The 23,202-nt window shown below is 35.4% G+C and overlaps 3 protein-coding genes across 5 annotated transcripts; 1 reads left to right on the plus strand and 2 right to left on the minus strand.

The window, feature by feature from the left end:
* The first annotated feature begins 1,598 nt into the window (after nt 1-1,598).
* Nucleotides 1,599-3,452, plus strand: LOC133727266 (formin-like protein 5). The gene is made up of 3 exons (XM_062154869.1): nt 1,599-1,877; nt 2,213-2,294; nt 2,396-3,452. The coding sequence occupies exons 1-3, from the start codon at nt 1,863-1,865 to the stop codon at nt 3,142-3,144; spliced, it is 846 nt and encodes a 281-aa protein (XP_062010853.1). The 5' UTR covers nt 1,599-1,862; the 3' UTR covers nt 3,145-3,452.
* A 2,454-nt stretch (nt 3,453-5,906) lies between these two features.
* Nucleotides 5,907-12,212, minus strand: LOC133727267 (uncharacterized). 3 transcript variants are annotated; one of them, XM_062154871.1, is made up of 7 exons: nt 12,126-12,212; nt 11,281-11,688; nt 10,964-11,194; nt 10,793-10,885; nt 6,919-7,023; nt 6,301-6,832; nt 5,907-6,169 (listed from the first exon to the last, which is right to left on the minus strand). In XM_062154871.1, the coding sequence occupies exons 3-6, from the start codon at nt 11,060-11,062 to the stop codon at nt 6,305-6,307; spliced, it is 825 nt and encodes a 274-aa protein (XP_062010855.1). In that variant the 5' UTR covers nt 11,063-11,194; nt 11,281-11,688; nt 12,126-12,212; the 3' UTR covers nt 5,907-6,169; nt 6,301-6,304. The 3 variants fall into 3 exon arrangements, with proteins under 3 accessions (XP_062010855.1, XP_062010854.1, XP_062010856.1); XM_062154870.1 differs by lacking the exon at nt 12,126-12,212 and adding an exon at nt 11,823-11,966; XM_062154872.1 differs by lacking the exon at nt 12,126-12,212 and adding an exon at nt 11,767-11,964.
* An 884-nt stretch (nt 12,213-13,096) lies between these two features.
* LOC133744613 (uncharacterized) lies at nt 13,097-17,051 on the minus strand. Its single transcript, XM_062172708.1, has 4 exons — nt 16,016-17,051; nt 14,743-15,904; nt 14,005-14,280; nt 13,097-13,562 (listed from the first exon to the last, which is right to left on the minus strand). Exons 1-4 carry the CDS (start codon nt 17,049-17,051, stop codon nt 13,097-13,099), a joined length of 2,940 nt encoding a protein of 979 aa, XP_062028692.1.
* Nucleotides 17,052-23,202: the final 6,151 nt, after the last annotated feature.

Genomic DNA, 23,202 nt, shown 5'->3' on the forward strand with positions numbered 1-23,202 from the left:
AACCAGAAAGTATGCAAGCATGAGTGTTCTACCTCATACAGAGGCATATATTTTCACCTCGCAAAGAGAAAATATAGTATTCTAGTATAAACCTAACCAAAAGGTAGAAATTGAAGAACTTTAAATGATTTAAATATGTAGATATTGTTGGATCTAGTAATGGCTTGGTGTTTCTTCACCTCGTTGATTCGTGTGCACCAACAAATGATGATAGAGCAATAATAGTACTATGGAATCCAGCAACTAAAAAAATTGAGGCATCTTCCTAAAGCTATCACAGCCTTCGAGAATGACAAAAAGTATTATCCTCTTTTAGGTTTTGCATTCCTTCATGACATTGGTGGCTACAAGTTGGTGAAAATTCTCCCCGGAAAAAAAGATGTTACATTTCAAGCCCAAGTCTTCACCGGAGATACAAATTCTTGGAGAGATATCGAAATGCTTTTCATCATTTATAGCTGAGATCATGTACTATCGGTATAAATTGATTACGCTGAAGAAAAATAATTGTTGGTCTCAATGAGGCCTAAGACCATCTCCAATGGATGTGTCAATTGATAAACAGATGACAATTTCTAACAGTAAGTTTTGACAGAAATGAAGGTTCAGCCAATATGTTAAAGCTGAAGTGGAAATAACAAATGAAGGAGATTTGTTATATTTGATATAGCACTGTAGCATTTGTCATTTATTTTTTTGAATTGTTTATAAATGGGACCCATGCACATTCAAACTCTTTAGGCATTCTTTATGATTTTTTTATTATGTTTAATGATAACTTTTGTTAAAAAAGGAGAGGATAACGAAATGAAATGAAATATGGATGGAGGGGATGATATGCAAATTGACCGTCTGCCATGTAAGCTGTCAAACTTGAATTTGACTTGTTACTTTTGACATCACTGCTAGAGATGCTCTAAGATTTGTGGCATTAATCTTAGATGTCATGTCATATCACCTACACACATAATCTATTTGTCAAATTATGTCATGTAATACTTGAATAAGTAGACTATCTTATCCTATTAAAATCTAATGACTCTAAATCATTTTGGCTTTATTTTCAAAAAAAAAAAAAAAGTTTTGGCTTTTTATTTTTTTCTTTTCAATACACTCATACTTAGATTCAAACAATAATTTTTTTTTTTCCTTCAATCAAGAATAAAAAATATTTCATGTAATTCGATCAATAGATTTGCATAACACATGTATATGAATTCGAACCTTGTTGGGTTCCTCTAAATTATGAAAACATAATGTGAAAAATACATATTCATATGAATATATATATCTGAGCTTTAATGCTATTTTGAAAGAAAATTTATAAGAAAGAATTTAATTAAATGAAGACAAATATTGGTCAAAGAATTTGTAGACATATCCCTTAAATTAATATAAAAGGAAATATAAAAGGGTAAATTGGTGTTGTAAGATTATGATTTGACAAGATATATTATGTGGAATTGAAAATAAAAATTTGTATTTATTTACATGGCATGACACATAGGATTGATGCCACAAATCTTAGGCCTTTTTGAGGCATCTTATCATTGCCCTACCCCTATACACCAAATTCGAGTAATTTAAATGCCCGAACCACCACAGAATAATTCTCCCAAATATTGCATGTGCTCTCGCACCATCACCTCTTTTGTTTCTTGAGAAACAATTTGTCATAATTTTATAACAACCTCCTCCTCATACTCCTTCTATCTCTTCCTCTCTTCCACTCAGATCCAGTTGCTCAATTTATATGCAACTCGGCTCATGCACCGACTGACTCCCGTCCTATTCAATCATTTTAGCTGAGGCTCTCTTCAGAACATCAGATCCCATCTGATCGAGCACTCACTGCTACAACAATGGGGGAAAAGAAGGTATATATTTGTCTATGCACTAGAAAGTTGTTTATGCTTTTCCATTTCTTTTTAATTCCTTATGATATAGATAACTAGATAACCCATTTGATCAATTCTGCTCCTCTGAATATGTATTTTTTTGTGGCTGCTACGAATTATTTTAATTCTCAAGTTTTTGGCTTGTTTCTTCTTCAATTTGTCACATACTACTCGATCCATCATTCTCCTGTCAGAAACATCAACCTCGATCAATTCTTTCTTAATCACGCCCTCTTTGTTTTGCAGAAAAAAGAAAGAAAGTAACCTCCTTTCTATATCTATCTAATTTCTGCAAATGATTGTATTAATGTCAGGTGACTATAATGATTCTGAAGGTTGACCTTCAGTGTGAGGAATGCTACAGGAAGGTCAAGCAAGTTCTCTGTAAATTCCCACGTGAGTCTCTCTTTTCTCTTCCAGTTCGGTTCAATAATATTGTGACAAACGACGTAAACTGAGTGATTTGTGGTATTGGTTGGATATTTTGTGAACAATAGAAATACGAGACCAGAGGTACGACGAGAAGAACAACCTGGTGATCATCAAAGTGGTCTGCTGCAGTCCTGAAAAGATCAGGGACAAGCTATGCTGCAAAGGAGGTGGCGTCATTAAGTGGATCGAGATCGAAGAGCCTCCTCCTCCGCCTCCGATCAAAGAGCCTCCTCCTCCTCCGCCTCCGATCAAAGAGCCTCCGCCTCCTCCGCCTCCGATCAAAGAGCCTCCGCCTCCTCCGCCTCCGATCAAAGAGCCTCCTCCTCCTCCGCCTCCGATCAAAGAGCCTTCTCCTCCTCCGCCTCCTTGCCGGTGCCCTTGCCGGCCGGTGAAACCGTGTTGTTGGGATTGTTACGAAGGGCGTCCTGGTGGTCCCTGCGAAACTTACCCTCGGCGGCCGGTGAAACCGTGTTGCTCGGATTGTCACGAAGGGCGTCCTGGTGGTCCCTGCGAAACTTTCCCTCCGCGGCCGGTGAAACCGTGTTGTTCGGATTGTTACGAAGGGCGTCCTGGTGGTCCTTGCGAAACTCACCCTCCGCGGCAGGTGAACACGTGTTGTACGGATTGTTACGAAGGGCGTCCTGGCGGTCCCTGCGAAACTGGGTATGGTTACGGTGGGCCTGTCCCTTACATACAGTATGGAAGGCCGGTGTATGATAGTTACGGCGGTGGGAGGAGCAATACCACTAGTTACTGCGTGACCCGCCCCGATTGTTTCAGTGAAGAAAATCCCCAAGCGTGCGCCATCATGTAAAACCATACGTACCAACCTACTGTGCCTTTTGCTGCCTTCGTAGGGAAGTTTCCCATCAGCTCGGTGGTCCTTCACTTTCACAGTTTTAAAGTTGTACGACGTTGGTGTTTTTTTTTTTATATTTGACGTTGGTGTTGTCTTAGAGAATAATAGAACGAAAGTAAAGAATAAAGTATGGTTGGTGTCTTGGTGATGGTGGTGGACAAGTCGCGATCAGATTATGGAGCGATTCATTAACTAGCTACAAGATGAAGTTGTTACAACTTTTATTTGATTAATGAAATAATAGTTTCCGATAATTATTTGCATATTTTGTCCTGCACATGCATATATGTTTTTCAATTAAAAAAAACGATAGCTTTTTTGAGAGCTTCAAAAAACTCGAACTATTTTACGTTCAGGTTTTGAGATTTTCTTCTCGTCTGAGGACGTTCGAGGTCGGCGCTGGTTTGCCATGCCGATATTGGGCTGCTGCCGGGCGGGTACTTGAATGCTACTGCTTGGGTAGTTTCATGAGAGAGGTGTTTGGCTCGAGGGATTGGCACAGTGGGTTAACGGAGGAGACTAGGCGACATCTCTGGGAGTGCTGGTCGGATTATACAAGGACGGCGTGGTTTGTCAAGGGCTTCCAGGACCAGCGGCAGCGTGCTTCGTCATGGGACTTCTAGGACTAACTGCCGGTGGAGCTGTACTGTAACTGAGCGCGCAGCTAGTAGGTGATGGTGATGGTGTTTGGGCTTGGGTCAACCCTAATATGCCGAGCCTTGTGTTGGGCCTCTTCTTTTGGGACTGCCCTCTTGGGCTTTTAATTTAGGCCGGGGTGTTGTGAGATTCTGAATTTTGAAGTTGGTCAAATTTTATTTTTGAGCTTAGAAATATAAAGTAGAAGTCGCCATGAGTTCGCAGCATTTTTCGGTGAATTTTTCGGATTCCCGAGTTATTTTTAAGGAATTTTTGAAGTTTAATTGTAATAAAATAGAAATGCTGGCGAGTTCGGATTGGCTATTGGGTGAGAAACATGGCGTGCTGACCATGACGTCATCCATTTTGATGACGATGACATCAGCAAGTGGGAGTAGTTAATAACTTGCCAAACTGTGGAAAGGCTTGGTGTGAAGTTGACACGTGGCACAAAGTGTACCACCTTTGGTTGACATGTGGGGGGGAGGGGGACCAGCTGATGCTTCTCTTTAATTTTCTCCGATTTTTTCGTGAGAGTGGGTATCCAATTGGGAATTAATTAACATCGGGTGCTATGCGTCTAACGCCTGACCCAAAAAAGTGAGCTCCTTTTTACTGCGGCTGCATGGTTTAGAAAACGGGAATCTTGCATCTTCATCCATTTTCTCTTATTTGCTTCGCCGCCTTGGGCGCAAGTAATAATCTGAAATTCTTTTGTGGGTCTGAGAAGATTTAATTGAATTTGAACCTCGCGATTTCCTTATGGCTCTCGTCTTCCTCCCTAGCTAATCTCTATGTTCTATCTCCTCCCAATTCTATTTTTGTCCATGAGCTATCAACTTCTTCATCGCCTTCATCAAAGAGAACAGGGTTGAATAATTGATTTCTTATGATTTTGGATTTGGAATTATATACACCAAGCTTGTGGTGAGTTGCATCCCAGAAATTTGGATTGTCTTGATGATATTGCATATCTCTGTGATTGAATTTGATAGTACGTGGATGTGATTAGACTGATTTATGGAGAATGGTTTATGTAGCAAAATGGTGCTGCCCACTTCGACTAGCTCGGTGAACCAGTGGTTGAAGGAATCTTGTATTCCTTATGTCCATAGGGCAGGAGGTTATTAGAGCAATTTTGGGTAGGACAGCCTATTGTGAATTTGTACTAGTGATTTTGGGGAGAATGTGGTGGATTCATCAGGACATGGGTTGAATTCGAATCCGGGTTTTGAGGTCCAGAGCAATGGAAATCCACCCCACCCCCCAAAAAAAAAAAAAAAAAAACACACACCACATATATATATATATATATATATATATATATATATATATATATATATATACATATACATATATAGAGTTTTTCTATTGGAACCTCTAAATTTACTCACTTGACCTCTATGCTTTTTACACCTCTTATTAAATTTTTAAATACTAAATTTACTCACTAAGGAGGGTGTATTGTATATGGAATTAATGGAACCACTACTAGCATATGCCTTATAGAACACTTTAATTTTTCTGTATCTTTTGCTCTAGAGAATATGGATAACCGTATCAAAAAGTCATTAGGTACGGTGCAGCCACGGATTGAAAAAGTGTATCCTCTACTGCAGGCTCCAATAACCAAAAGCCACGCTTTTGACTTTGGTGTCTCTATTTTTTATTTTATTTTAAATGTTATATTAATGTTTTTCTTTCTCTCTCTTCGTTTTCTTTTAATTCCTATTTATATATTAATCAAAATATAAAAATACTTGTTTTATACGTATAAGATACTAAATACCTTAATATTTCATTTAATATTTTTTTTTTAGAGATTTCATTTAATATTATAAATTTTTATATAATGTTAATTAAGCAAAGCTACGAATCTTCTTCAGTATCTATTATTCGTTGGATACCCTATGACAAAGGTATCATTTGAATTTTTATATTAAATACCTACCATTAATATTCAGAGCAATTTTATTTTATTTTTAAAAAAAATCTGCTATTATGAAAATTCATATGGCTGCAATAATCTAACATCTCGTTATCAATTGTTTCATGATTACAACAATTATAACACCGGCAAAGAAGAACCTCAATTAAATATTCACTAACATTTAAAATCAAATCCACTAACATTTAAATTTGACCAGAAGTACATAAATAGTTTTGTTATTTATAAGGTCTACATCATTTGAAATAAATGCCGAATTCAAATCCTAATCTAGCACTGAATTGAAATCCTAACATGACATTGAATTGAAATCCTAATAGTCTTGAAGCAATGACCACCATCTCCACACGATTACCTCCCGTTCTAGTTGCATAATGGATGATAGAGGCATGATTCCTAAACATATGGACCAAGTTAAAGACGAGTTACTAATCAGAAATATATAGCATATGTACAAAATCATAATATGAACTGTAAAGTTCCACATAATAAGTATAGTCAAAACGCAAAGATAAATATAATCTTACTTGATTAATCAATTTGCATATTGGGGCAATCAAATGGCATTGTGGGACGGTAGACATCATCATCTGGTGAAAAAGCAACATTCGATGGCCTTTGAGACGTGTCACGAGCAAACTGAGACATCGTTTGCATGACATCTTCTTGTGTATCCACTGATATTCCGCATTGTTTAAACATCTCTCCCATTTTTTGGAGTGCCATCTCTACACACCTCACTTCAAACATTTGTTCCATCCGTTTTGTTTGCTCAGCCATTTTGCTTTGTAGTTCCTCCATCATGTGTGCTTCTCTCTCTTGTGCCTTTTTCACTTGCTCTTCCAATTGCTCTCGCAACTGTTTCACTTCTCTTGATACTCCTCGCTCTTCAACATGGATTCCAGGGACTTCATCCCAAGTAACGCCTGCTCCAACACCCCTCACTCTGTTCCCATTCTCCTTACCAAGAACTTCAGCATACATTTCTTCACGGATTTCTGGAGCAGTGATGTCAACATTCATGCTTAGCCTCTTTTGTTCAGCCTCTTCAAAATCCGCCTACAATAAATATAATGGATAGACCATAAGCAAAGGAGACATGAAATATCTACAAATATAATAAAGCTACAGATAAATTAACTTACAATTGCCTTTGCAGATGCCGCATCGATCGGTTCTTGGGACCCTTTCCTTTGATGTGTTAATTTAAATAGCTCCCACCTATCTGGCTCTTTACCATGAGAAATTTCCTGTGCAACAGATTGTATATTTAAAATATGTAGTAGATACACAAGAAGGTGGGCAGGTAAAACAGAGAAGTAACAAAGATACAAAGAGTTAGAAAGATACTGATGTAGGCAATATGGACCTGAATAACAGTTCAATATATGTAAAACAGTACTAAACCCTAGTTGTTGTTATGTATACTTGTTATAGGGATTTGCTCAAGGCAGAGGGTAGCAAGGATGCAACGAGAAGGTTAATGAAATATAATCACAATGTCACACCCCGAATTCTGAATAAGTAATTCATATTCGAAGCATGAAACTCAAAATACCCTGTTTATAATCTCAGAATTTTTTTCTCAAAAACAACTACATCTTACACCTCTTAAAAATTACATAACCAAATCCTCAAGTTACTTATTACAGCACACTCTCACCAAATCAATGTGTAAAGCTCAAATGAGCATAACACTCCTCACAAAAACAAATGCTGTAAATCCAATACTAATACTCTAAACCGCACGATCACTGCCCTGATTCTCCTGACCTGTAGGATTACCCGCTATACAATTTGAATAGTGTACCGGGAGTTGCAACAACACAAAACCCGGTAAGCTTTTGACAGCCCGTATGAGTAAACAAGAAAGAACTGTTGATTTATTCAATTATATTTATTATAACTCAAGTAGACAATCAACACACTCACAAGGTAACTCCAAAAATCACAGAAACATATAAGTATATTCTTGATGCTTTCTTTTAAAACTCAACATTTGACTGATCACAACCAACAAATATTGCAACATTAATATGTGAAATAACATTAAAGCAAAGCATGCTTGATTCTCTTTTCACTAACACCTTCACATATTAACAATATATCACAAATATATATTTGATCAAAATAATATAAGTACACTTTTCTTTTTAGTGAATTTTCGGATTAACTGGTAACAAATCATAAATACAAGTGCTAGGGTCCAACGTACTATACCCAAAGCACGAGTAAGCCAGGTTGACTGGTAACAAATCACAAATCCACGTACTAGGGTCCAACATACTATACCCAAAGTACGGGAAAGCCGCAGCATACTAGGGTCCAACGTACTATACCCAAGTATGTATACCCAAGGTCAGCTACTTCCTTCCTATGAGTATAATAGTGCACTATCTGTAGGGACTAGGGCCCAGGCTTAACGTCTCATAACACCAAAACATATTTACCAGTAATTCATTTAAGCACGGGGTTGTAGAAATCACCCGGCTTCACAACTGTACTTCTCAGACATAATCAAATTCACAAAATACAATCTTTATGATTTATAGATCGTATATATGTATATGTACACCCACATAAAGAGACATATTATTTCAAGATAAATCTTTATTTCTTAAAATAATTTCCACATAATCACATTTGGGCATATAAAATAGCTTTCACACCACATGATCAACATTTCATTATTCAACAATTAAAATGCGAGATTAATAGCTTGAATAATATCAAATCCATTCTCAATCATTTCATCACACCAATCACACATCAACCAATATATATATTCAACGTAAATATATATATACGTAATCATCCGCTCAGGGATGACCACTAATATCAACTATAGTTCAAGCATAAAAACCGTGAAATTCATTTGTATAAATGAAATCATTTTACTTATTTACTTATTTAAATGAAATCAGTTGTATAATATCAACTATAGTTGATCAAGTCCATATGATTTAAAACAAATATTTATTCCACAAATATTTTCACACAATTGCGATAAAAATAAAGTAATTAAATTTATTCGGTTCGTAATATGAACCACGTGAGGTTTACTCACCTCCAATTCCCGCCGCGTCTTCTAAAAGCCAAATATCGATCCGAATCGTCCACCAACTCGATTCGTCAATCACCTAATCAGATACTATCTTCACTTAGTAAATCAATCATAAACCACACATATACGGAAATCCAACGGTCGGATTCTAATTTAATGATGATCCAACGGTCGGATCGAAATTATACGATGATCCAACGGTCGGATCCTCACGGATCGCCTTTAGGATCATTCTCCAAAATTATCACGAAGATCCATAGGTCAGATCTTCTTGAATCACTCTAACAGACATCTCCACAAAATTATACGAAAATCTGACGGTCGGATTCTCACGAATCGCCTTCCGAATCACCATTTCTCAATTATAAGAAGATCCAACGGTCGGATCTTCGCCCGTGACCACACAAAGTCATCGGGACAGTCATACGATCAACATATCTAAATTTGAAGTAAAACCGATGGTCAGATCTTCGCAGATCGTAAACTGAAGATAAAACGTAAAAACGTTAAATAGTAACGTAAAAACGTAAATCCACTATTTATCAACTTTTCTAACATAACCTTGTTATATATCAAAACGCTCGTATGGATGCGTAGATCATCGCCTAGATAATGAAAACTCAAAAAAAGGGTCCGACGCGCCGCCACACCCGGAGGTCAGACGGCGGTCAACGTGGCGGTCAACGCCGGTCAACAACCTCAGATGGCAAAGTGACCAACTACAAACTGGTTCAAAATGAAGGGTTGATAGACTTTCATACCTGGAGCTAAGCGAGATTCGGTCTAGATCGTCCTAGATCAAGCTTGGAAGTCGGATTAATCATGTGCGTCCGATCAGATTTCAGATTAAATCAGGGACGTCGAAAAAGTCAAACCTTGATCTAGTGTTCTACACTCAAAATCGTGATGAAAGACTTACATGGGGATGATCAGGGGGAAGAGACGATCACGAAAATGAAAAGGATCGGCCGAGGTGACGCCGGAAAAGTGTATTTCCGTCCGGGTCACCGATCGGAGGCTGGGTGGCTTCGATCCAGGTCTGGGGGCGGCGACAGGGCAAGGCGCTCCCACAGGGCGACTGGGCGGCTCACGGCGAAGCCAGGGATGGCCGGGTCGTGGCCGGAGGACGGCGGAGGACGAAGATGGGTCCGGGTCGGGTCAAGCGGTTCGGCCGCGTAGGGAGGAGAGAGAACGGAGGATTCCGGGGGCCAAAACGCAATTTTTCTGTCCTTAATGACAGAATCAGAAATTTTTCCATATTTATAGAAAATTCCCAATTTTCAAATATTCATAACTTATTCATACGAACTCCGAATATTGCGTTCCACATATGCACGAGATCGTATCAACAAGCTCTACAACTTTCATGAAGGAAGTTTTCCCAAATTTTGAACGTATAAAAAGTCACTTTTTGAGACCCCCTAAATAACGTTCGTTTTCAAAAATTAAATCGTTCGAACTAATTCCACAACTTCTCCGAGCCTCGTACTCGCTCCCACTATCGTGAAATCATTTCTAAAAATCCACGGAAATTAATTTGGATTTTTCGGGGTATTACACACAAGACTAAAGAAATGACACCGTTGAAAGGAGGAGGACTTTATCTGCCATATGGGATTGCGGTTAGCCACGATGGCTTACTTGTACTAGTCTATGAATAGTTGAATACTCTGCTAATAGGATCCGAAAGTATTGGCTCAAAGGCTAATACATGAGAAGTGATTACTGACTTCAGTACTGAAGGACCTCCAATTTGACACAAAAAGAAATGTATATATATGGAGACATTTTTAACAATTGGTGGACTAACATAACATTTAAGGTCTGCATTGAAGTTTCTACTTAATTGAAAAAAAATAGACAAAAAAAAAACAGAAATGGATTCTTGGAACAAATTGATTAGGTTCTCCAGCTTATAAAAAAAATAAAAATAAAAGGAAATAATTTTCACTTACATATTCATGAGCCACATTTGCATAGGTACGAGTTCCTGTTGATTGATTCATCTTCTTTTGAGACTGATTCCTTTTGTTGATGCTCGCTATTCTCTATATTCCAACATGTAAACAACGGTAAGTAATTTTAAATTAAGTTTCATGAAGAAGATGAAATAATTGTTCATGTACCTGATGCTTCTTCTTGTCCATGTTTGCAACAAAAATTTTCCATTGACGCTCATTAACATGATCATCATTAGGCTTTTGAAACCTACGTGGTGTGTTCATGAATGGTTTATACCATTTTTTGCGCAACTGAGACTTCCAGTGCTTCCACCGTTCATTTAACTTGCTCTTCACCCTTTTCTTGATTTTACCTTCCAAACTTGCAACCCAAGGATTAGACCAATCAATAGTTTCCTGCACAGATTGTTTACACGCATCAATATAATGGAAAGTCACATATAAGACAATGTTAACAAAGGATTGAAACATTCAACATATACCTTAACACGATTCCAAGCCCTTTCAAGATTGTCACTAGCATTGAAATGCCGGTAATCAGGTGTACTAATTGGAAAAAGTGTAAAGTCTTTTGCCAAAATACCCAAGAATCTTGAGAATCTTGCCACCTTCAATCATGGACCCTTAGGAAGTCCAAAACGATTCCACAAGAGCTTTTCCCGACCCTCCATTGCCCAATTCTTCTGGTTTGGACCACGGTGCTTCTTTATTCCCCCAGGAGCCTCTGATGAAACATTGATGTCATCTTGCTGATGAAATATGCCACCAACATCTTGTGTCTCGCTGTCGTCGTCTTGTTGAATATTAAAGTCGCCACCAACATCTTGTGTCTCACTATCGTCATATCCATTTTCTTCGTAATCCTCTTCATCCTCATATAGGTGACTCATCTGTCAAAACCACAAAAATCAATAAAAACAATCATACCCATTCTCCAAACAAATAGTAATTAACAGAGATAAGCAAACCTCCTCCAACTGAGACCAAAGAGATGAGAGAGATGGAGGAGAATTGATTGTTAAACCTGATAGGGAATTGACCTCCACTTCTACAGACGTGGTTGTTTTATATGCGTATCATAGCAGAACCACGTCTTATCCATTTGAAAGTTCGAAGGGATTTTAATACACAATTGGCGGCAACACAATCTTTTGTCCCGCTCTCACTCTATTTTGTCCCTCTCTCTGCACCCGTGAAGGTCCCCCAATTGAAAACGTCAAGCTGTGGTGGTTTTCTAATTGACTACATACTCTAAAGTCTAAACAGCCTCTTTATATAATTCAATTTAGTTGATTTCTGAATAAAATAAAAGGAATATAGTTTGTACCTCATCAGGTTCTTTTTTTCCTCTCTGCTTGATAAAGCACAAAAGATGCTTCCATAGCCTTCATCTCCTGCATTGTCCAACATGGTGGATAGGTTGTGAAGTGCACCCAAACATGACTGTTTGGTTTCGACATTGCTCGAATCTGACTCTAGAATGCCAACTAGAAAAGGGCCAATTTCAGATGAGGGCAGAGGAAATGGGGTATTTGCAAGTGAAGATAACAACATGAGCAGTTCTGCAAATTGATGCCTTGTTGGCTCATCGAGACTGTTGATGTCTTTCGGTAGTTTGGAGAAGATTCCTGCCTCAAAATCCATAACAATACAGATCATAATCAAATTGAATCCAAACCAAATGTTGATAATAAAATGAAATTGACGTTCTTCTGTAAAATACCCAGTTGTAAAATGCAAAAAAAAAACAAAGCTTTGTACCTCAATCAATTCGTTGTAGTACTGCGTTCTTCCTCCTTTAACTCTCAAAAGCTCCAGACCTGCTCATCATGTCCAAGGAAGCTGTACACTGTCTCTCTTCGACCGATCTCAAATAGAAGCGATTTTACCGTCTCTCTCCCTCCATCACCCTTGCTGTCTCTGTGTGGAGCAAAGACGCAGATCTCTATCAAAGTTGTGCGGCAGCTGGCAGCACATGACGCAAACAGGTAGAGAGCTGGGGTAATTACACGGCCTGAGTTCGAATGTTTTTGTTTTTTTTCTTTTTTTCTTTTGTTTCTTTCTCTTTAAGCAGTAGATGTATATAATTAGGGCACCACAGTGACCACATAAAAGAGTACGTTGTCATTAAGCGTTAATAAAAGGAAAGATATTATAACAAATAGATAAAAGTGGCATAGTGTAAATATATTAAAAAACAAAAATTGTTAATATATTGAAAAACAAAAACAGTACCAAAGTTGCAACAAAATAATTACCAGAAAAAAAAATTGTTTAAAAAAAAAAACTACTTCAATTTCATTCTATGACATCATTCACTAGAACACCGTCCATGTCTGTTCTTGCTATTCCGTCATCGTTAATCCCTACAATCAAATTTTGGGCATCATAGGGCTCTGGTTCTATGTCTGTGCCCATATCAAATAAATCTCTGGGTCGGGTTCGGATCACTGTGTGCCAATTCGGTTCAGTTGGGTCTTGAACATAGAAAAATTGCACTGATTGTGATGCAAGAATGAGATTGTCTGGTTTAGGAAGTAGATGATCAAAATTTACCAAAATGAAGCCATACTCATCCATTTTGACGGCTCTATTGCGAACTCTATTATCTGCCCAATCACAATCGAATAATAAGACTTTCCGACCATGGTGATAATCTAGCTCAATGATGTCTGTTAGTACACCACAGTAGTCTTTTACACCATCCCTTGGTCTACGATCTCCCGCAGTAGCATAGCTACTCACCCCAGCTTTAACAAACACACTGCAGTTTTGAGTATTTGATTGAGCATCAATAGATTTAACAAAAAAGCGAAACCCATTCATGATGTACTTGTTGAATCGCCTTGCCTTTTTATCTGGTCCTATAGCCAAGGCTCGAATGTCTGGGTCGACGAATTCTTTTCATTGTACTCTTCTCTCAATCTGTATTATTAAAATATGATGCTTCATTTGTATATATGACACAAGTGTTATAAAAAGATATGCTTTATATGGAAAAAAAATCTTACCAATTCCCGAAAATATGTCGAAAATGTATTATTTGCTTGTCTTTCAGCCTCCATCAAAGTTGTGCGTCTATTCTTAGTCCGCTGTGTGTTTGCCACATGGTCGCTAACAATGTCAACAATGATTGGTTAGTGATACATGAATTATGTTTAATCAATGGTAGCACAATAATGAACAATTAATATTAAATAACTTACTCTAGATGTTGCTGAATCTGAGGGCAATTTATCAACACATGTGTATGTGCGCGTTCCCATTCAAGGTCAGTTAGTGTAAACTCGTGTCCTGGTTCTATAGACCGTCCCATCCCGACAAATAATGGTAATCCTTCACGAGGAACAATCCCAGGGTCATCAGCATTACGACCAATTCTTGTTCTTTTTGACTCAACTCCATCTGACAAATACATTGTGCAAAATGATAGACATTCTTCAATTATATAACCCTCTGCAATGCTTGTCTCAGGCCTACTCCTATTGCGTACATACTTTTTTAAGTCATGTAAGTATCTGGCTCAAAAGAAAAAAGGAAAAAAAAAAAAGTTAATTGTTAGCTATGATATATATCATTCACTCCTTATGATGAAATTAATTGTTGGTCGATCATAAACAAAATATATATGATATATATAGGGCTATATATATATATATATATATATATATATATAGGGCTATATATATATATATATATATATATATATATTCACAAGCGTTAGTAATTAAAACAAAATAAGTAAGTAAAGTAACTATGAATTAAATTGAATGGAGCCGGTAAACAGTGCATATACGCATATATATCATGTTGTCAATATATCTATATAACTATAATATATGTCGACAGCTAGTTTTCTTTTTTCATATATAAATCAGAAATATAAACTGTATAAATGTTTCAAAAAAAATAGCTATCTAAAAAAAAAAAATTATTTGACATACCTTTCGATTGGGTACATCCATCGAAATTGCACAGGTCCAGCAATTGCTGCCTCGTCTGCCAAGTGTATTAGAAGGTGTACCATGACGTCAAAAAAAGATGGTGGCATTATCATCTCTAATTTGCAAAGTGTTTCAGCAATCCGATTTGACAGATCACGAAAATGGTCCACAGTACCAACTTTGGTACATAATTGTCTGAAAAATGCGCTGAGTTCCAATAGCACCTTGGTTATGTCTGGTTTTAGTGAACGACGGATGGCCACTGGAAGTAGATACTGCATGATTATGTGACAATCATGACTTTTAAGACCAATCAATTTTCTTTCATCAACTCTTACACATCTACGAATGTTCGATGAAAATCCATCAGACACCCGAACCGAATCAAGTACTTTGCACATTAGTGTCTTCTCATCATTGGATAAAGTGTATTTTGCTGGGGGCAGCCATGTTCGGTTACCGCGTGCCTCAGGATGGAGCGAACGCTTAACACCCATTAAGACCATGTCAAGGCGTGCCTTTAAGCTATCTTTATTTTTTCCATCAATTCCTAGCAAAGTCCCAATGACACTCTCTGTAACATTCTTCTCAACATGCATGACATCTATATTATGACGCAATAATAAGTCCTTCCAATAAGGTAGTTGAAAAAAAATACTCTGCTTCCTCCACGGTCCTGTGTATTTTGTGCTATCATTATTCTGAACTCGTTTCCTTTTACGACCAGAACTTGTTTCCTTTCCCTTTCCGAATTGAAAGCTCAATGTACTTAACGCTCTCAAACAATCTAAACCTGTCATTGGTTTAGGCGGTTTACGATGCTCAGTTGATCCATTGAAGTTATTATACCATGTGCGAAAAATATGGTTATCTGGCAGCCACTTTCGATGTCCCATGTAGATTTCTTTCTTACCATGATGCAACCTAAAAGAATCAGTCTCTTCACCACAAGTTGGGCAAGCCTTAGATCCCTTTGTGCTATACCCAGACAACATGGCATATGCAGGGAAGTCATTTATAGTCCACAATAATGCAGCTCTCATCTGAAAAACCTCTTTTTTAAACGCGTCATATGTAGGAACCCCTTCTGCCCATAGCATTTTCAATTCATCTATCAAAGGCTGTAGATACACATCTATGTCATTTCCGGGACTTTTAGGGCCTGGGATGAGCAACGATAGCATCATGTATGACTTTTTCATGCATAATCAAGGAGGGAGATTGTAGACAGTAACGATAACAGGCCAAGTACTGTGGGACAAGCTCATCATACCGAAAGGGTTGAATCCGTCACTGGCTAGACCCAAACGAACATTTCGACCATCAGAGCCAAAATTATTGTCAATTTTGTCTAATTCTTTCCAAGCAAGAGAATCGGCTGGATGATGTAGAACCCCATCTCGTGGTCTCTTTTCAGAATGCCAAACCATAAATTCAGAGGTGTGGCGAGACATGTACAACCTTTGAAGTCTTGGCCCTAATGGAAAGTAACGCAAAACTTTGGCTGGTACCTTCTTCATGGGGGAGGTGTTCTCTTTGTACCGACTAGTACCACATACATGACAAACTGTGTTTGAAGCATAATCCTTCCAATATAACTTGCAATCATTAGGACACGCATCGATTTTCTGGTATGTCAACCCAAGACTTTTGATGAACTTTTTTGTTAAATAGAAGGAAGCAGGAAGAGTTTCCCCTGGGGGCAAATAAGCCTTTAACAATTCAAGCAACTGTGTGAACGATACATCACTCCAACTGTTCAATGCTTTTATTTGATATAGCTTTATCAAAAAATCGAACATCTTTTTTCCTGCACCAGGGTATAATTCAGTGTCAGCTTTTTCTAAAAGCTGGTAAAATCTTTGTGCATCAGGGGTAGGGCCGTTAGGCAAGGATGGACCTTCAGTAGGCTCTGATGGTTCTTGTAAATCATCTTCACCTTCATACATGCCAAATGCATCGTGCAACATATCTTGCACATCAGAATCTGGTTGATGTGACGACGGTCCCGACAAATTAAAATCTGGTTGATATGATGAAGGCCCTGCCATATTATGATCAACTGCAGCTGGTAAATGCTCACCATGCTCGGTCCAGGGGATGTTAACATATTTAGGATCCATGCCATCCACCCTAAGATGCTGCTCAACAACAGCAGGCAGTCTATTGTAGCCATTATGACACCTTTTACACGGACACTTGATTGTACCTTCAAAAGAAGCATGCTCTAAGGCATAATTGAGGAATGCATCCAATCCAGCATTATATTCATCAGTGTGCTTATCTAAAAATATCCATTCCTTGTCCATATCGTTGATCAAAGATTTGTTATCAAGCTGCATAGAAAAAAAAAAGGAAAGAGTATTTAGTTTTTGGTGAAAATAAAAATTGATTTCTAAAGTCATAACTGATACTAAAAAAGGATCGATAAACAAATATTAATAATAATTGGAATAAAAATTAATACCTTTTGATGATCGATGCTATCTCTTTTTCAACTGAAAGTTTGTTTGATTAAATTTTGTTTCCTGAACCGCAATTTATAGCTCCTCAACATCAATATCATTGAGTGGTTTGCATGCATTGGATGTGCACAACGCACTATGCATATGGAAGTGCACAGTGCACAATTAGAATTGGATTTGGAAAGTGAATGCATAATTAACATTGGATATGGAAAAGGGTGCACAATTTGCATTGGATATGGAAACTGAAATTGTAGCTATTGGTTACCATATTGGATACAAAAACAAGGAACGTGGCTAATAAAAACTAAATATGATTATCCGTATGTTAGAGAAAAATTTGGAATCTTATTTGTAAGTAAATTCAATTAAATTTTTTTTTTTTTTTTTTTGAAACTCATTCTCAATCTGCACCTAATATATTAGAAATAATAGATATGCGGCAAATTAAAATGGATAATTATGTCGGCGAATTAAACCTGGTTAATAATTATACTTGAAATACCACCAATTTTTGCTAAACGTATGACAATTTAATGGATACAGATTACATAATTTATTTTGCAATTATGCCCATTAACTTATAATACTAAAACTCTAATAACATATTAAATCTAAAAACATAAGAAAATAATGAAACATATATTTTTTGCAATACGATTGAATATGGAAGTGCACCAATGCACAATTAGAATTGGATTTGGAAAGTCAATGCGTAACTAACATTGGATACGGTAAAAGGTGCACAATTAGCATTGGATATGGAAACTGAAATTGTAGCTATTAGTTACCATATTGGATACGAAAACAAGGAACGTGGCTAATAAAAATTAAATACGATTATCTGTATGTTAGAGAAGAATTTGGGATCTTATTTGTATTTTGACTTTTACCCACTTCAATTAAAACTTTTTTTTTTTTTTTGAAAACTTATTCTTAATCTACACCTAATATATTAGAAATAATAGATATACGGCAAACTAAAACTCATAATTATGCTGGCAAAGTAAATCTGGTTAATAATTATGTTTAAACAACCATCAATTTTTATGAAACGTATGACAATTTAATGGATACAGATATGCATAGTTTATTTTGCAATTATGCCCATTAACTAATTATATAAAAACTCTAATAACATTTTAAATATAAAAACACTAGAAAATAATTACACAGATACTTTTTGAAATACGGATTGCAAGGAAAGATGATTAATTTGTAAATTTGAATAAATTAAATACAAATAAATAATTAGATATTATTACTTCACACTCTTAACCGTACCTATATCAGATACTTATCCGAATATTTAATATAATATATTAATTTAGTATTTTATTTAGCAATGAATACGGATTTTTGTCTTTAATAAATGTATTAACTTATTTTGTTGATTATATTTTTTATTTTGTCACTGTTATCAGTACCCATAAAACAAATAACACTAAAAATATTTTTTTTTTTTGGGGAAAAGAAGTCAAACTTTATTGCAAACTAAAGGATTACAAAGGAATGGTTTCAGCTGCTAACGCAGCTAATAAGAAAACAGGGGAAGTAGAAAAATAAAAGAAACTCTGCAGCTCAGTAGTAGCCCTTGCTGCCATAATGTGTGCAACCTTATTTGCATTTCGGCTGATGTGAACAATTTTCAGATTAGAATGGCTCTCCAACCTCAAAACAAGATCATCATACAAGCGACCCAACAGGGAAACATTACTCCCATCAGACTTAGTTAATTGCCTCTGCACGCTCTGTGCGTCCGTCTCCATGATAGCTGGAACAAAGCCATTGTCCACAGCAAACTGCACTGCCATATCACAAGCCAAAACTTCAGCATGTTCAGGAGAAAGCAGACCATGTAGTGGTCGACCTCCCCCTGCCAAAAACGCTCCCTGATGGTCTCTGATAACAAAACCAATACCACCATTCCTTGTTGTGTGATCAAAAGACCCATCAACATTTATCTTGTACCATCCCAAAGGCGGGGCTGACCAACGTGCAAACCTTGCAGTGCGACCAATTCCCATTTTCAGATTATAAAACCTAAAAGCATGTAGTCTGGCCATAGACTTAATCAACACGTCACAAGCAGGAAGACTCTTATTCTCCCAAACTCTACAATTTCTCTCTTTCCATACGCCCCAAAGTAGATGAATTAAATCACCCAAATCCATCAAAGAAAGCTCTTGAACACAAAAGCTAAACCATCCTAAGATGTCACAATTCTCAGTGTGAGGATTAAAACACACCTGACTCAAAGCTCCATTAGATTGGAGTATTTGCTTCGTAAAAGGACAATCTCTGCAAAGATGTAAAGTTGTCTCAATTGCGGATGAACACAAAACACATACCTGAGAATCCAGCACTAAAATTATAAAAGGGTGCCATTTGCTCTACTCAAATGATATGGTTAGAAAAGTGTATCCAAAGGGGGTGGCTACTAGAGATTTTTCTAGTAGTGAACTTTTTAAGAAATCTATGGAATACTGGATTGTAACGTTTTATGAAACTATTTTTGTAATACTGGATTGTAGAATGAAAACATGGAATTAAACTACAAGTTTTTAAGATGTAAATACATGTTCGGCACAAGTATTTCAAAATTTGAAATATTAAAAACATATCTATCATTCCAAAATATATATATATATATATATATATATATATATATGTAGCACTCAGTTTATACAATCTGAAGCTCTATTTTTTTTCTTCAAACAGAAAAAATCATTTTTAGTTTTTTCTCAGTAATCATGAAAGATTGACTATTTTGTTTGTATTGATCATGAATCCTTTATTGGTTATTATGAGAAAAGAAACAGAGTATTGTGAAGGAGATTGAACAAGAAGAACCAAATCCCTCAATTTTGTTTATAAAATATATCATATGAAATTGCAAGCTCCTGAATTTTTAGTTCAAAACGATAATTCAATCAAATGTCTCAACCTTAGTTGTTAATTCCTCTAGCCCATAAGATAATCTAATTATATTGAAGCATAAAATGCCGAAACTTTCACCCTAAATCATCAATATAAATTAGATCTGACACATGAAAGAGGAATTTTCTAAATCCTTCATTCTTCTCCACTGCATGATTCTGCAAGTTTCAATTGATTGAAAAAGACGGGGAAGAAGAAAGTTAAAACAGCAAATAAAGTAGATGAGATCATGAGAAGAGAGGATAAGTCTCAATGGAAATTGTGGGAGAGAAAGATCGAAAGAGAGGAGAAGAGTTTGTGGATCTATGTGCTTAAAAGTAAAAAAATAAAAATAAATCACTTTCTCTAATTGCAGGGCGGATTGTTTTCAGGAAACAAGGAAAACGTCAAAAAGTCATTTCCCATATTTATTCATAGTTCCTGAATTGTTTCCTAAAATTTGTTTTCTCTGTTTTTCAAATTTAATGCACCGAACGCAAATTACATAAGTTTTTGAATTCGTAAAAATAGTATCGCAAAATGATACCGAACGGGCCCTAAAAGTTTGGGTGTATTCAATATAGACTTTCAGCAGTCCATGAAAGTCTTGGGGTATTCGATTAGGATTTTTAAAGACTTTATGAATTCCACCAAAATCTTGGGGTATTCATTTAGGACTTTTAAAAATGAATAAAAGTTCAGAGGTATTCAAAATTTCATTCATACTTATGGAATTAGAAAATCAAGGATAATCATGGACTTTGTAGTGTTAACTATACATACCAAATTCCAATAATTTTCTAGCCACCAGACCAAAGATTTAAAAAAGTCTATTAAAGATTTTTTTTTTTTTTTTTAATCTATCAAAGTTTTCTCTCTACGTGCAAAGAGGTTGGTTATCTATCAGCTCTCTTTCTTGTTTCTTCTTATCTTTTCTCTAATCTTTCATGATATCAATATTTTTTTATACCCAACATGTTCATTGTAGAATCACTAGAATGTGATTTTTTTTTTGTTCAATTGTGATACTTGGAACGCTAATAGCAATAAAAAATGATTTATGAAACCCTAAGACCCAAATATTGTGGTCTACCCCTAAAACCTTGAATAGTGTTGCTATGAAATACTGGGTTTTGTCTTATTAATTATTCTCATCGATTTTAATTTATATCATGGTTCAAGGAAAGGTTGAACAATTGAATTTTGATTGATTGATTATAGATCAAGACATTGATCAATATTTTTATGATATATGTTAATAGGTGAAAACAAAATTGATGAGAATAATTAACCATAAACATCAAGTGATCTATATTGTATCTTTAAGTTGATTGGGAGATTAGAAATGAGAACAAAGTAGTTAGACAGAGTAATAATCATTCATTTGATTCAAGTTCTACTAGAAGATACTTGACCATTGAAGAGGCAAAAGATACTTGACCATTGAAGAGGCAACAAGTTATTATATTGCTTTGCATTTGGACTGCATTGGTTGTGTTTTTTGTTTTTTATTTTTATTTACTAGAAAATCTATAGAAGTCATTTAGAATAAAGTATATAGATTTTCAAGAATCAATAAAAAGTATGTTGCTAAAATCAATGGTTTTAAGAAATCAATAGCAGTCTATCAACTTTTTAAGAGTCGGTGGACTTTTTAAAAAATCTGTCATTTAAGAAAAGTCTGCTAAACTTCCTCAAATAACCTCACTCATATAATTTGCAAACAAATTATTATATTTAAAATAAAAAATTTAGTCATTTCAATGATTTAATGACTCTATAAATCTTAACTAAATATACTTCTTAATCAAACTTGAGTTTTAAAAATTAATGTCTAATCAATAAGAAAATGCCATGAACTATTATGTTTTTTTTTTTCTATTTTAGCTGTGCAAAAAAAAAATCATATTTTTTTTATTCTAAAAAAAAATCATTCGTTTTTTAATGTTTATTTTTTTTCTGTATTTTTTGTACCACATGATTAATTATTTAAATATTTATAGTTTTTTTTTTCATATTTTTTTTTGTGCAAATATAATGGATTGACTTAGATTTAGGTCATAAATCATAAGAGGATTTATTTTGTTTTCCCTCACCAATATGCGTTCAACATATATATCATACATTTTTATGTCACATGATCTTAATCATATTTTTAATTCTTATTAAATATATATGAATACTTTAATGAGTATGTAGTGAAATTGGAAAATGAAAATAGATAAGGAAAATAATAAAGAATATAATCTAATATTATTGAATTGGAAAGTCTACATAAAATAAATATAATATTTTTTTGGTAAAATTATATATTTTCCTTAATAGTCATTTTATAGTAGGTTATATATGTTTAATAATTCATAATAGAATGAGGTCAAGTGAGCAGATTTGGAGGTCCCAATAAAAACTCTCATATATATATATATATATATTCGATGTAGAATTAATATGGTATAATGTATGCGTGTGTGCGTATTAATTCGTAATTCTATCCCACAAAAGTCAAAAAAATTTGATAAAAAAAAAGTCAAAAATTAAAATTGGATCCACAAAAATGGAAACAAAATATATTAATATAGTAGTTCTAACCCATGAAATCTGGTAAATTGAAGTAATATTAAACTCTTTTAATAAATGAATTTAATAAAATTAATGGAAGGTTAGTTATTACCTTACACTAACAAGTTATTTAGAAAAGTAATAAATTAAATTGGATCCACAAAAATAGAAAGAAAATATATTGAAATCATAATTCTAACCCACGAAATCTGGGCCTAGTACCATTTAGTCTAGTAATATAAGTCTCCCCTTTATGTAGGAGATTGTAAGTTCGACTCACAATAGATTATCTGTTTATTTGATAAAAAAAAAGGGCGCGGCTATTGCCACCCTACCATTTTCTTAGTTCACCCTACAAATATTTAAATTATTGAAAGACTATATTACCCAAGTGCAAAATGACTAATAAGTACACTAATTTTCTAAAATCCAAATATGTGAGGAAAAATAAATACATAAGTAATTAATTAAATACAAAGATTACTTAATTTTTCATTGGATAACATTAATCTTTATC

Source organism: Rosa rugosa, chromosome 1 (assembly GCF_958449725.1).
Source record: "Rosa rugosa chromosome 1, drRosRugo1.1, whole genome shotgun sequence".
Taxonomy (NCBI): Eukaryota; Viridiplantae; Streptophyta; class Magnoliopsida; order Rosales; family Rosaceae; genus Rosa; species Rosa rugosa.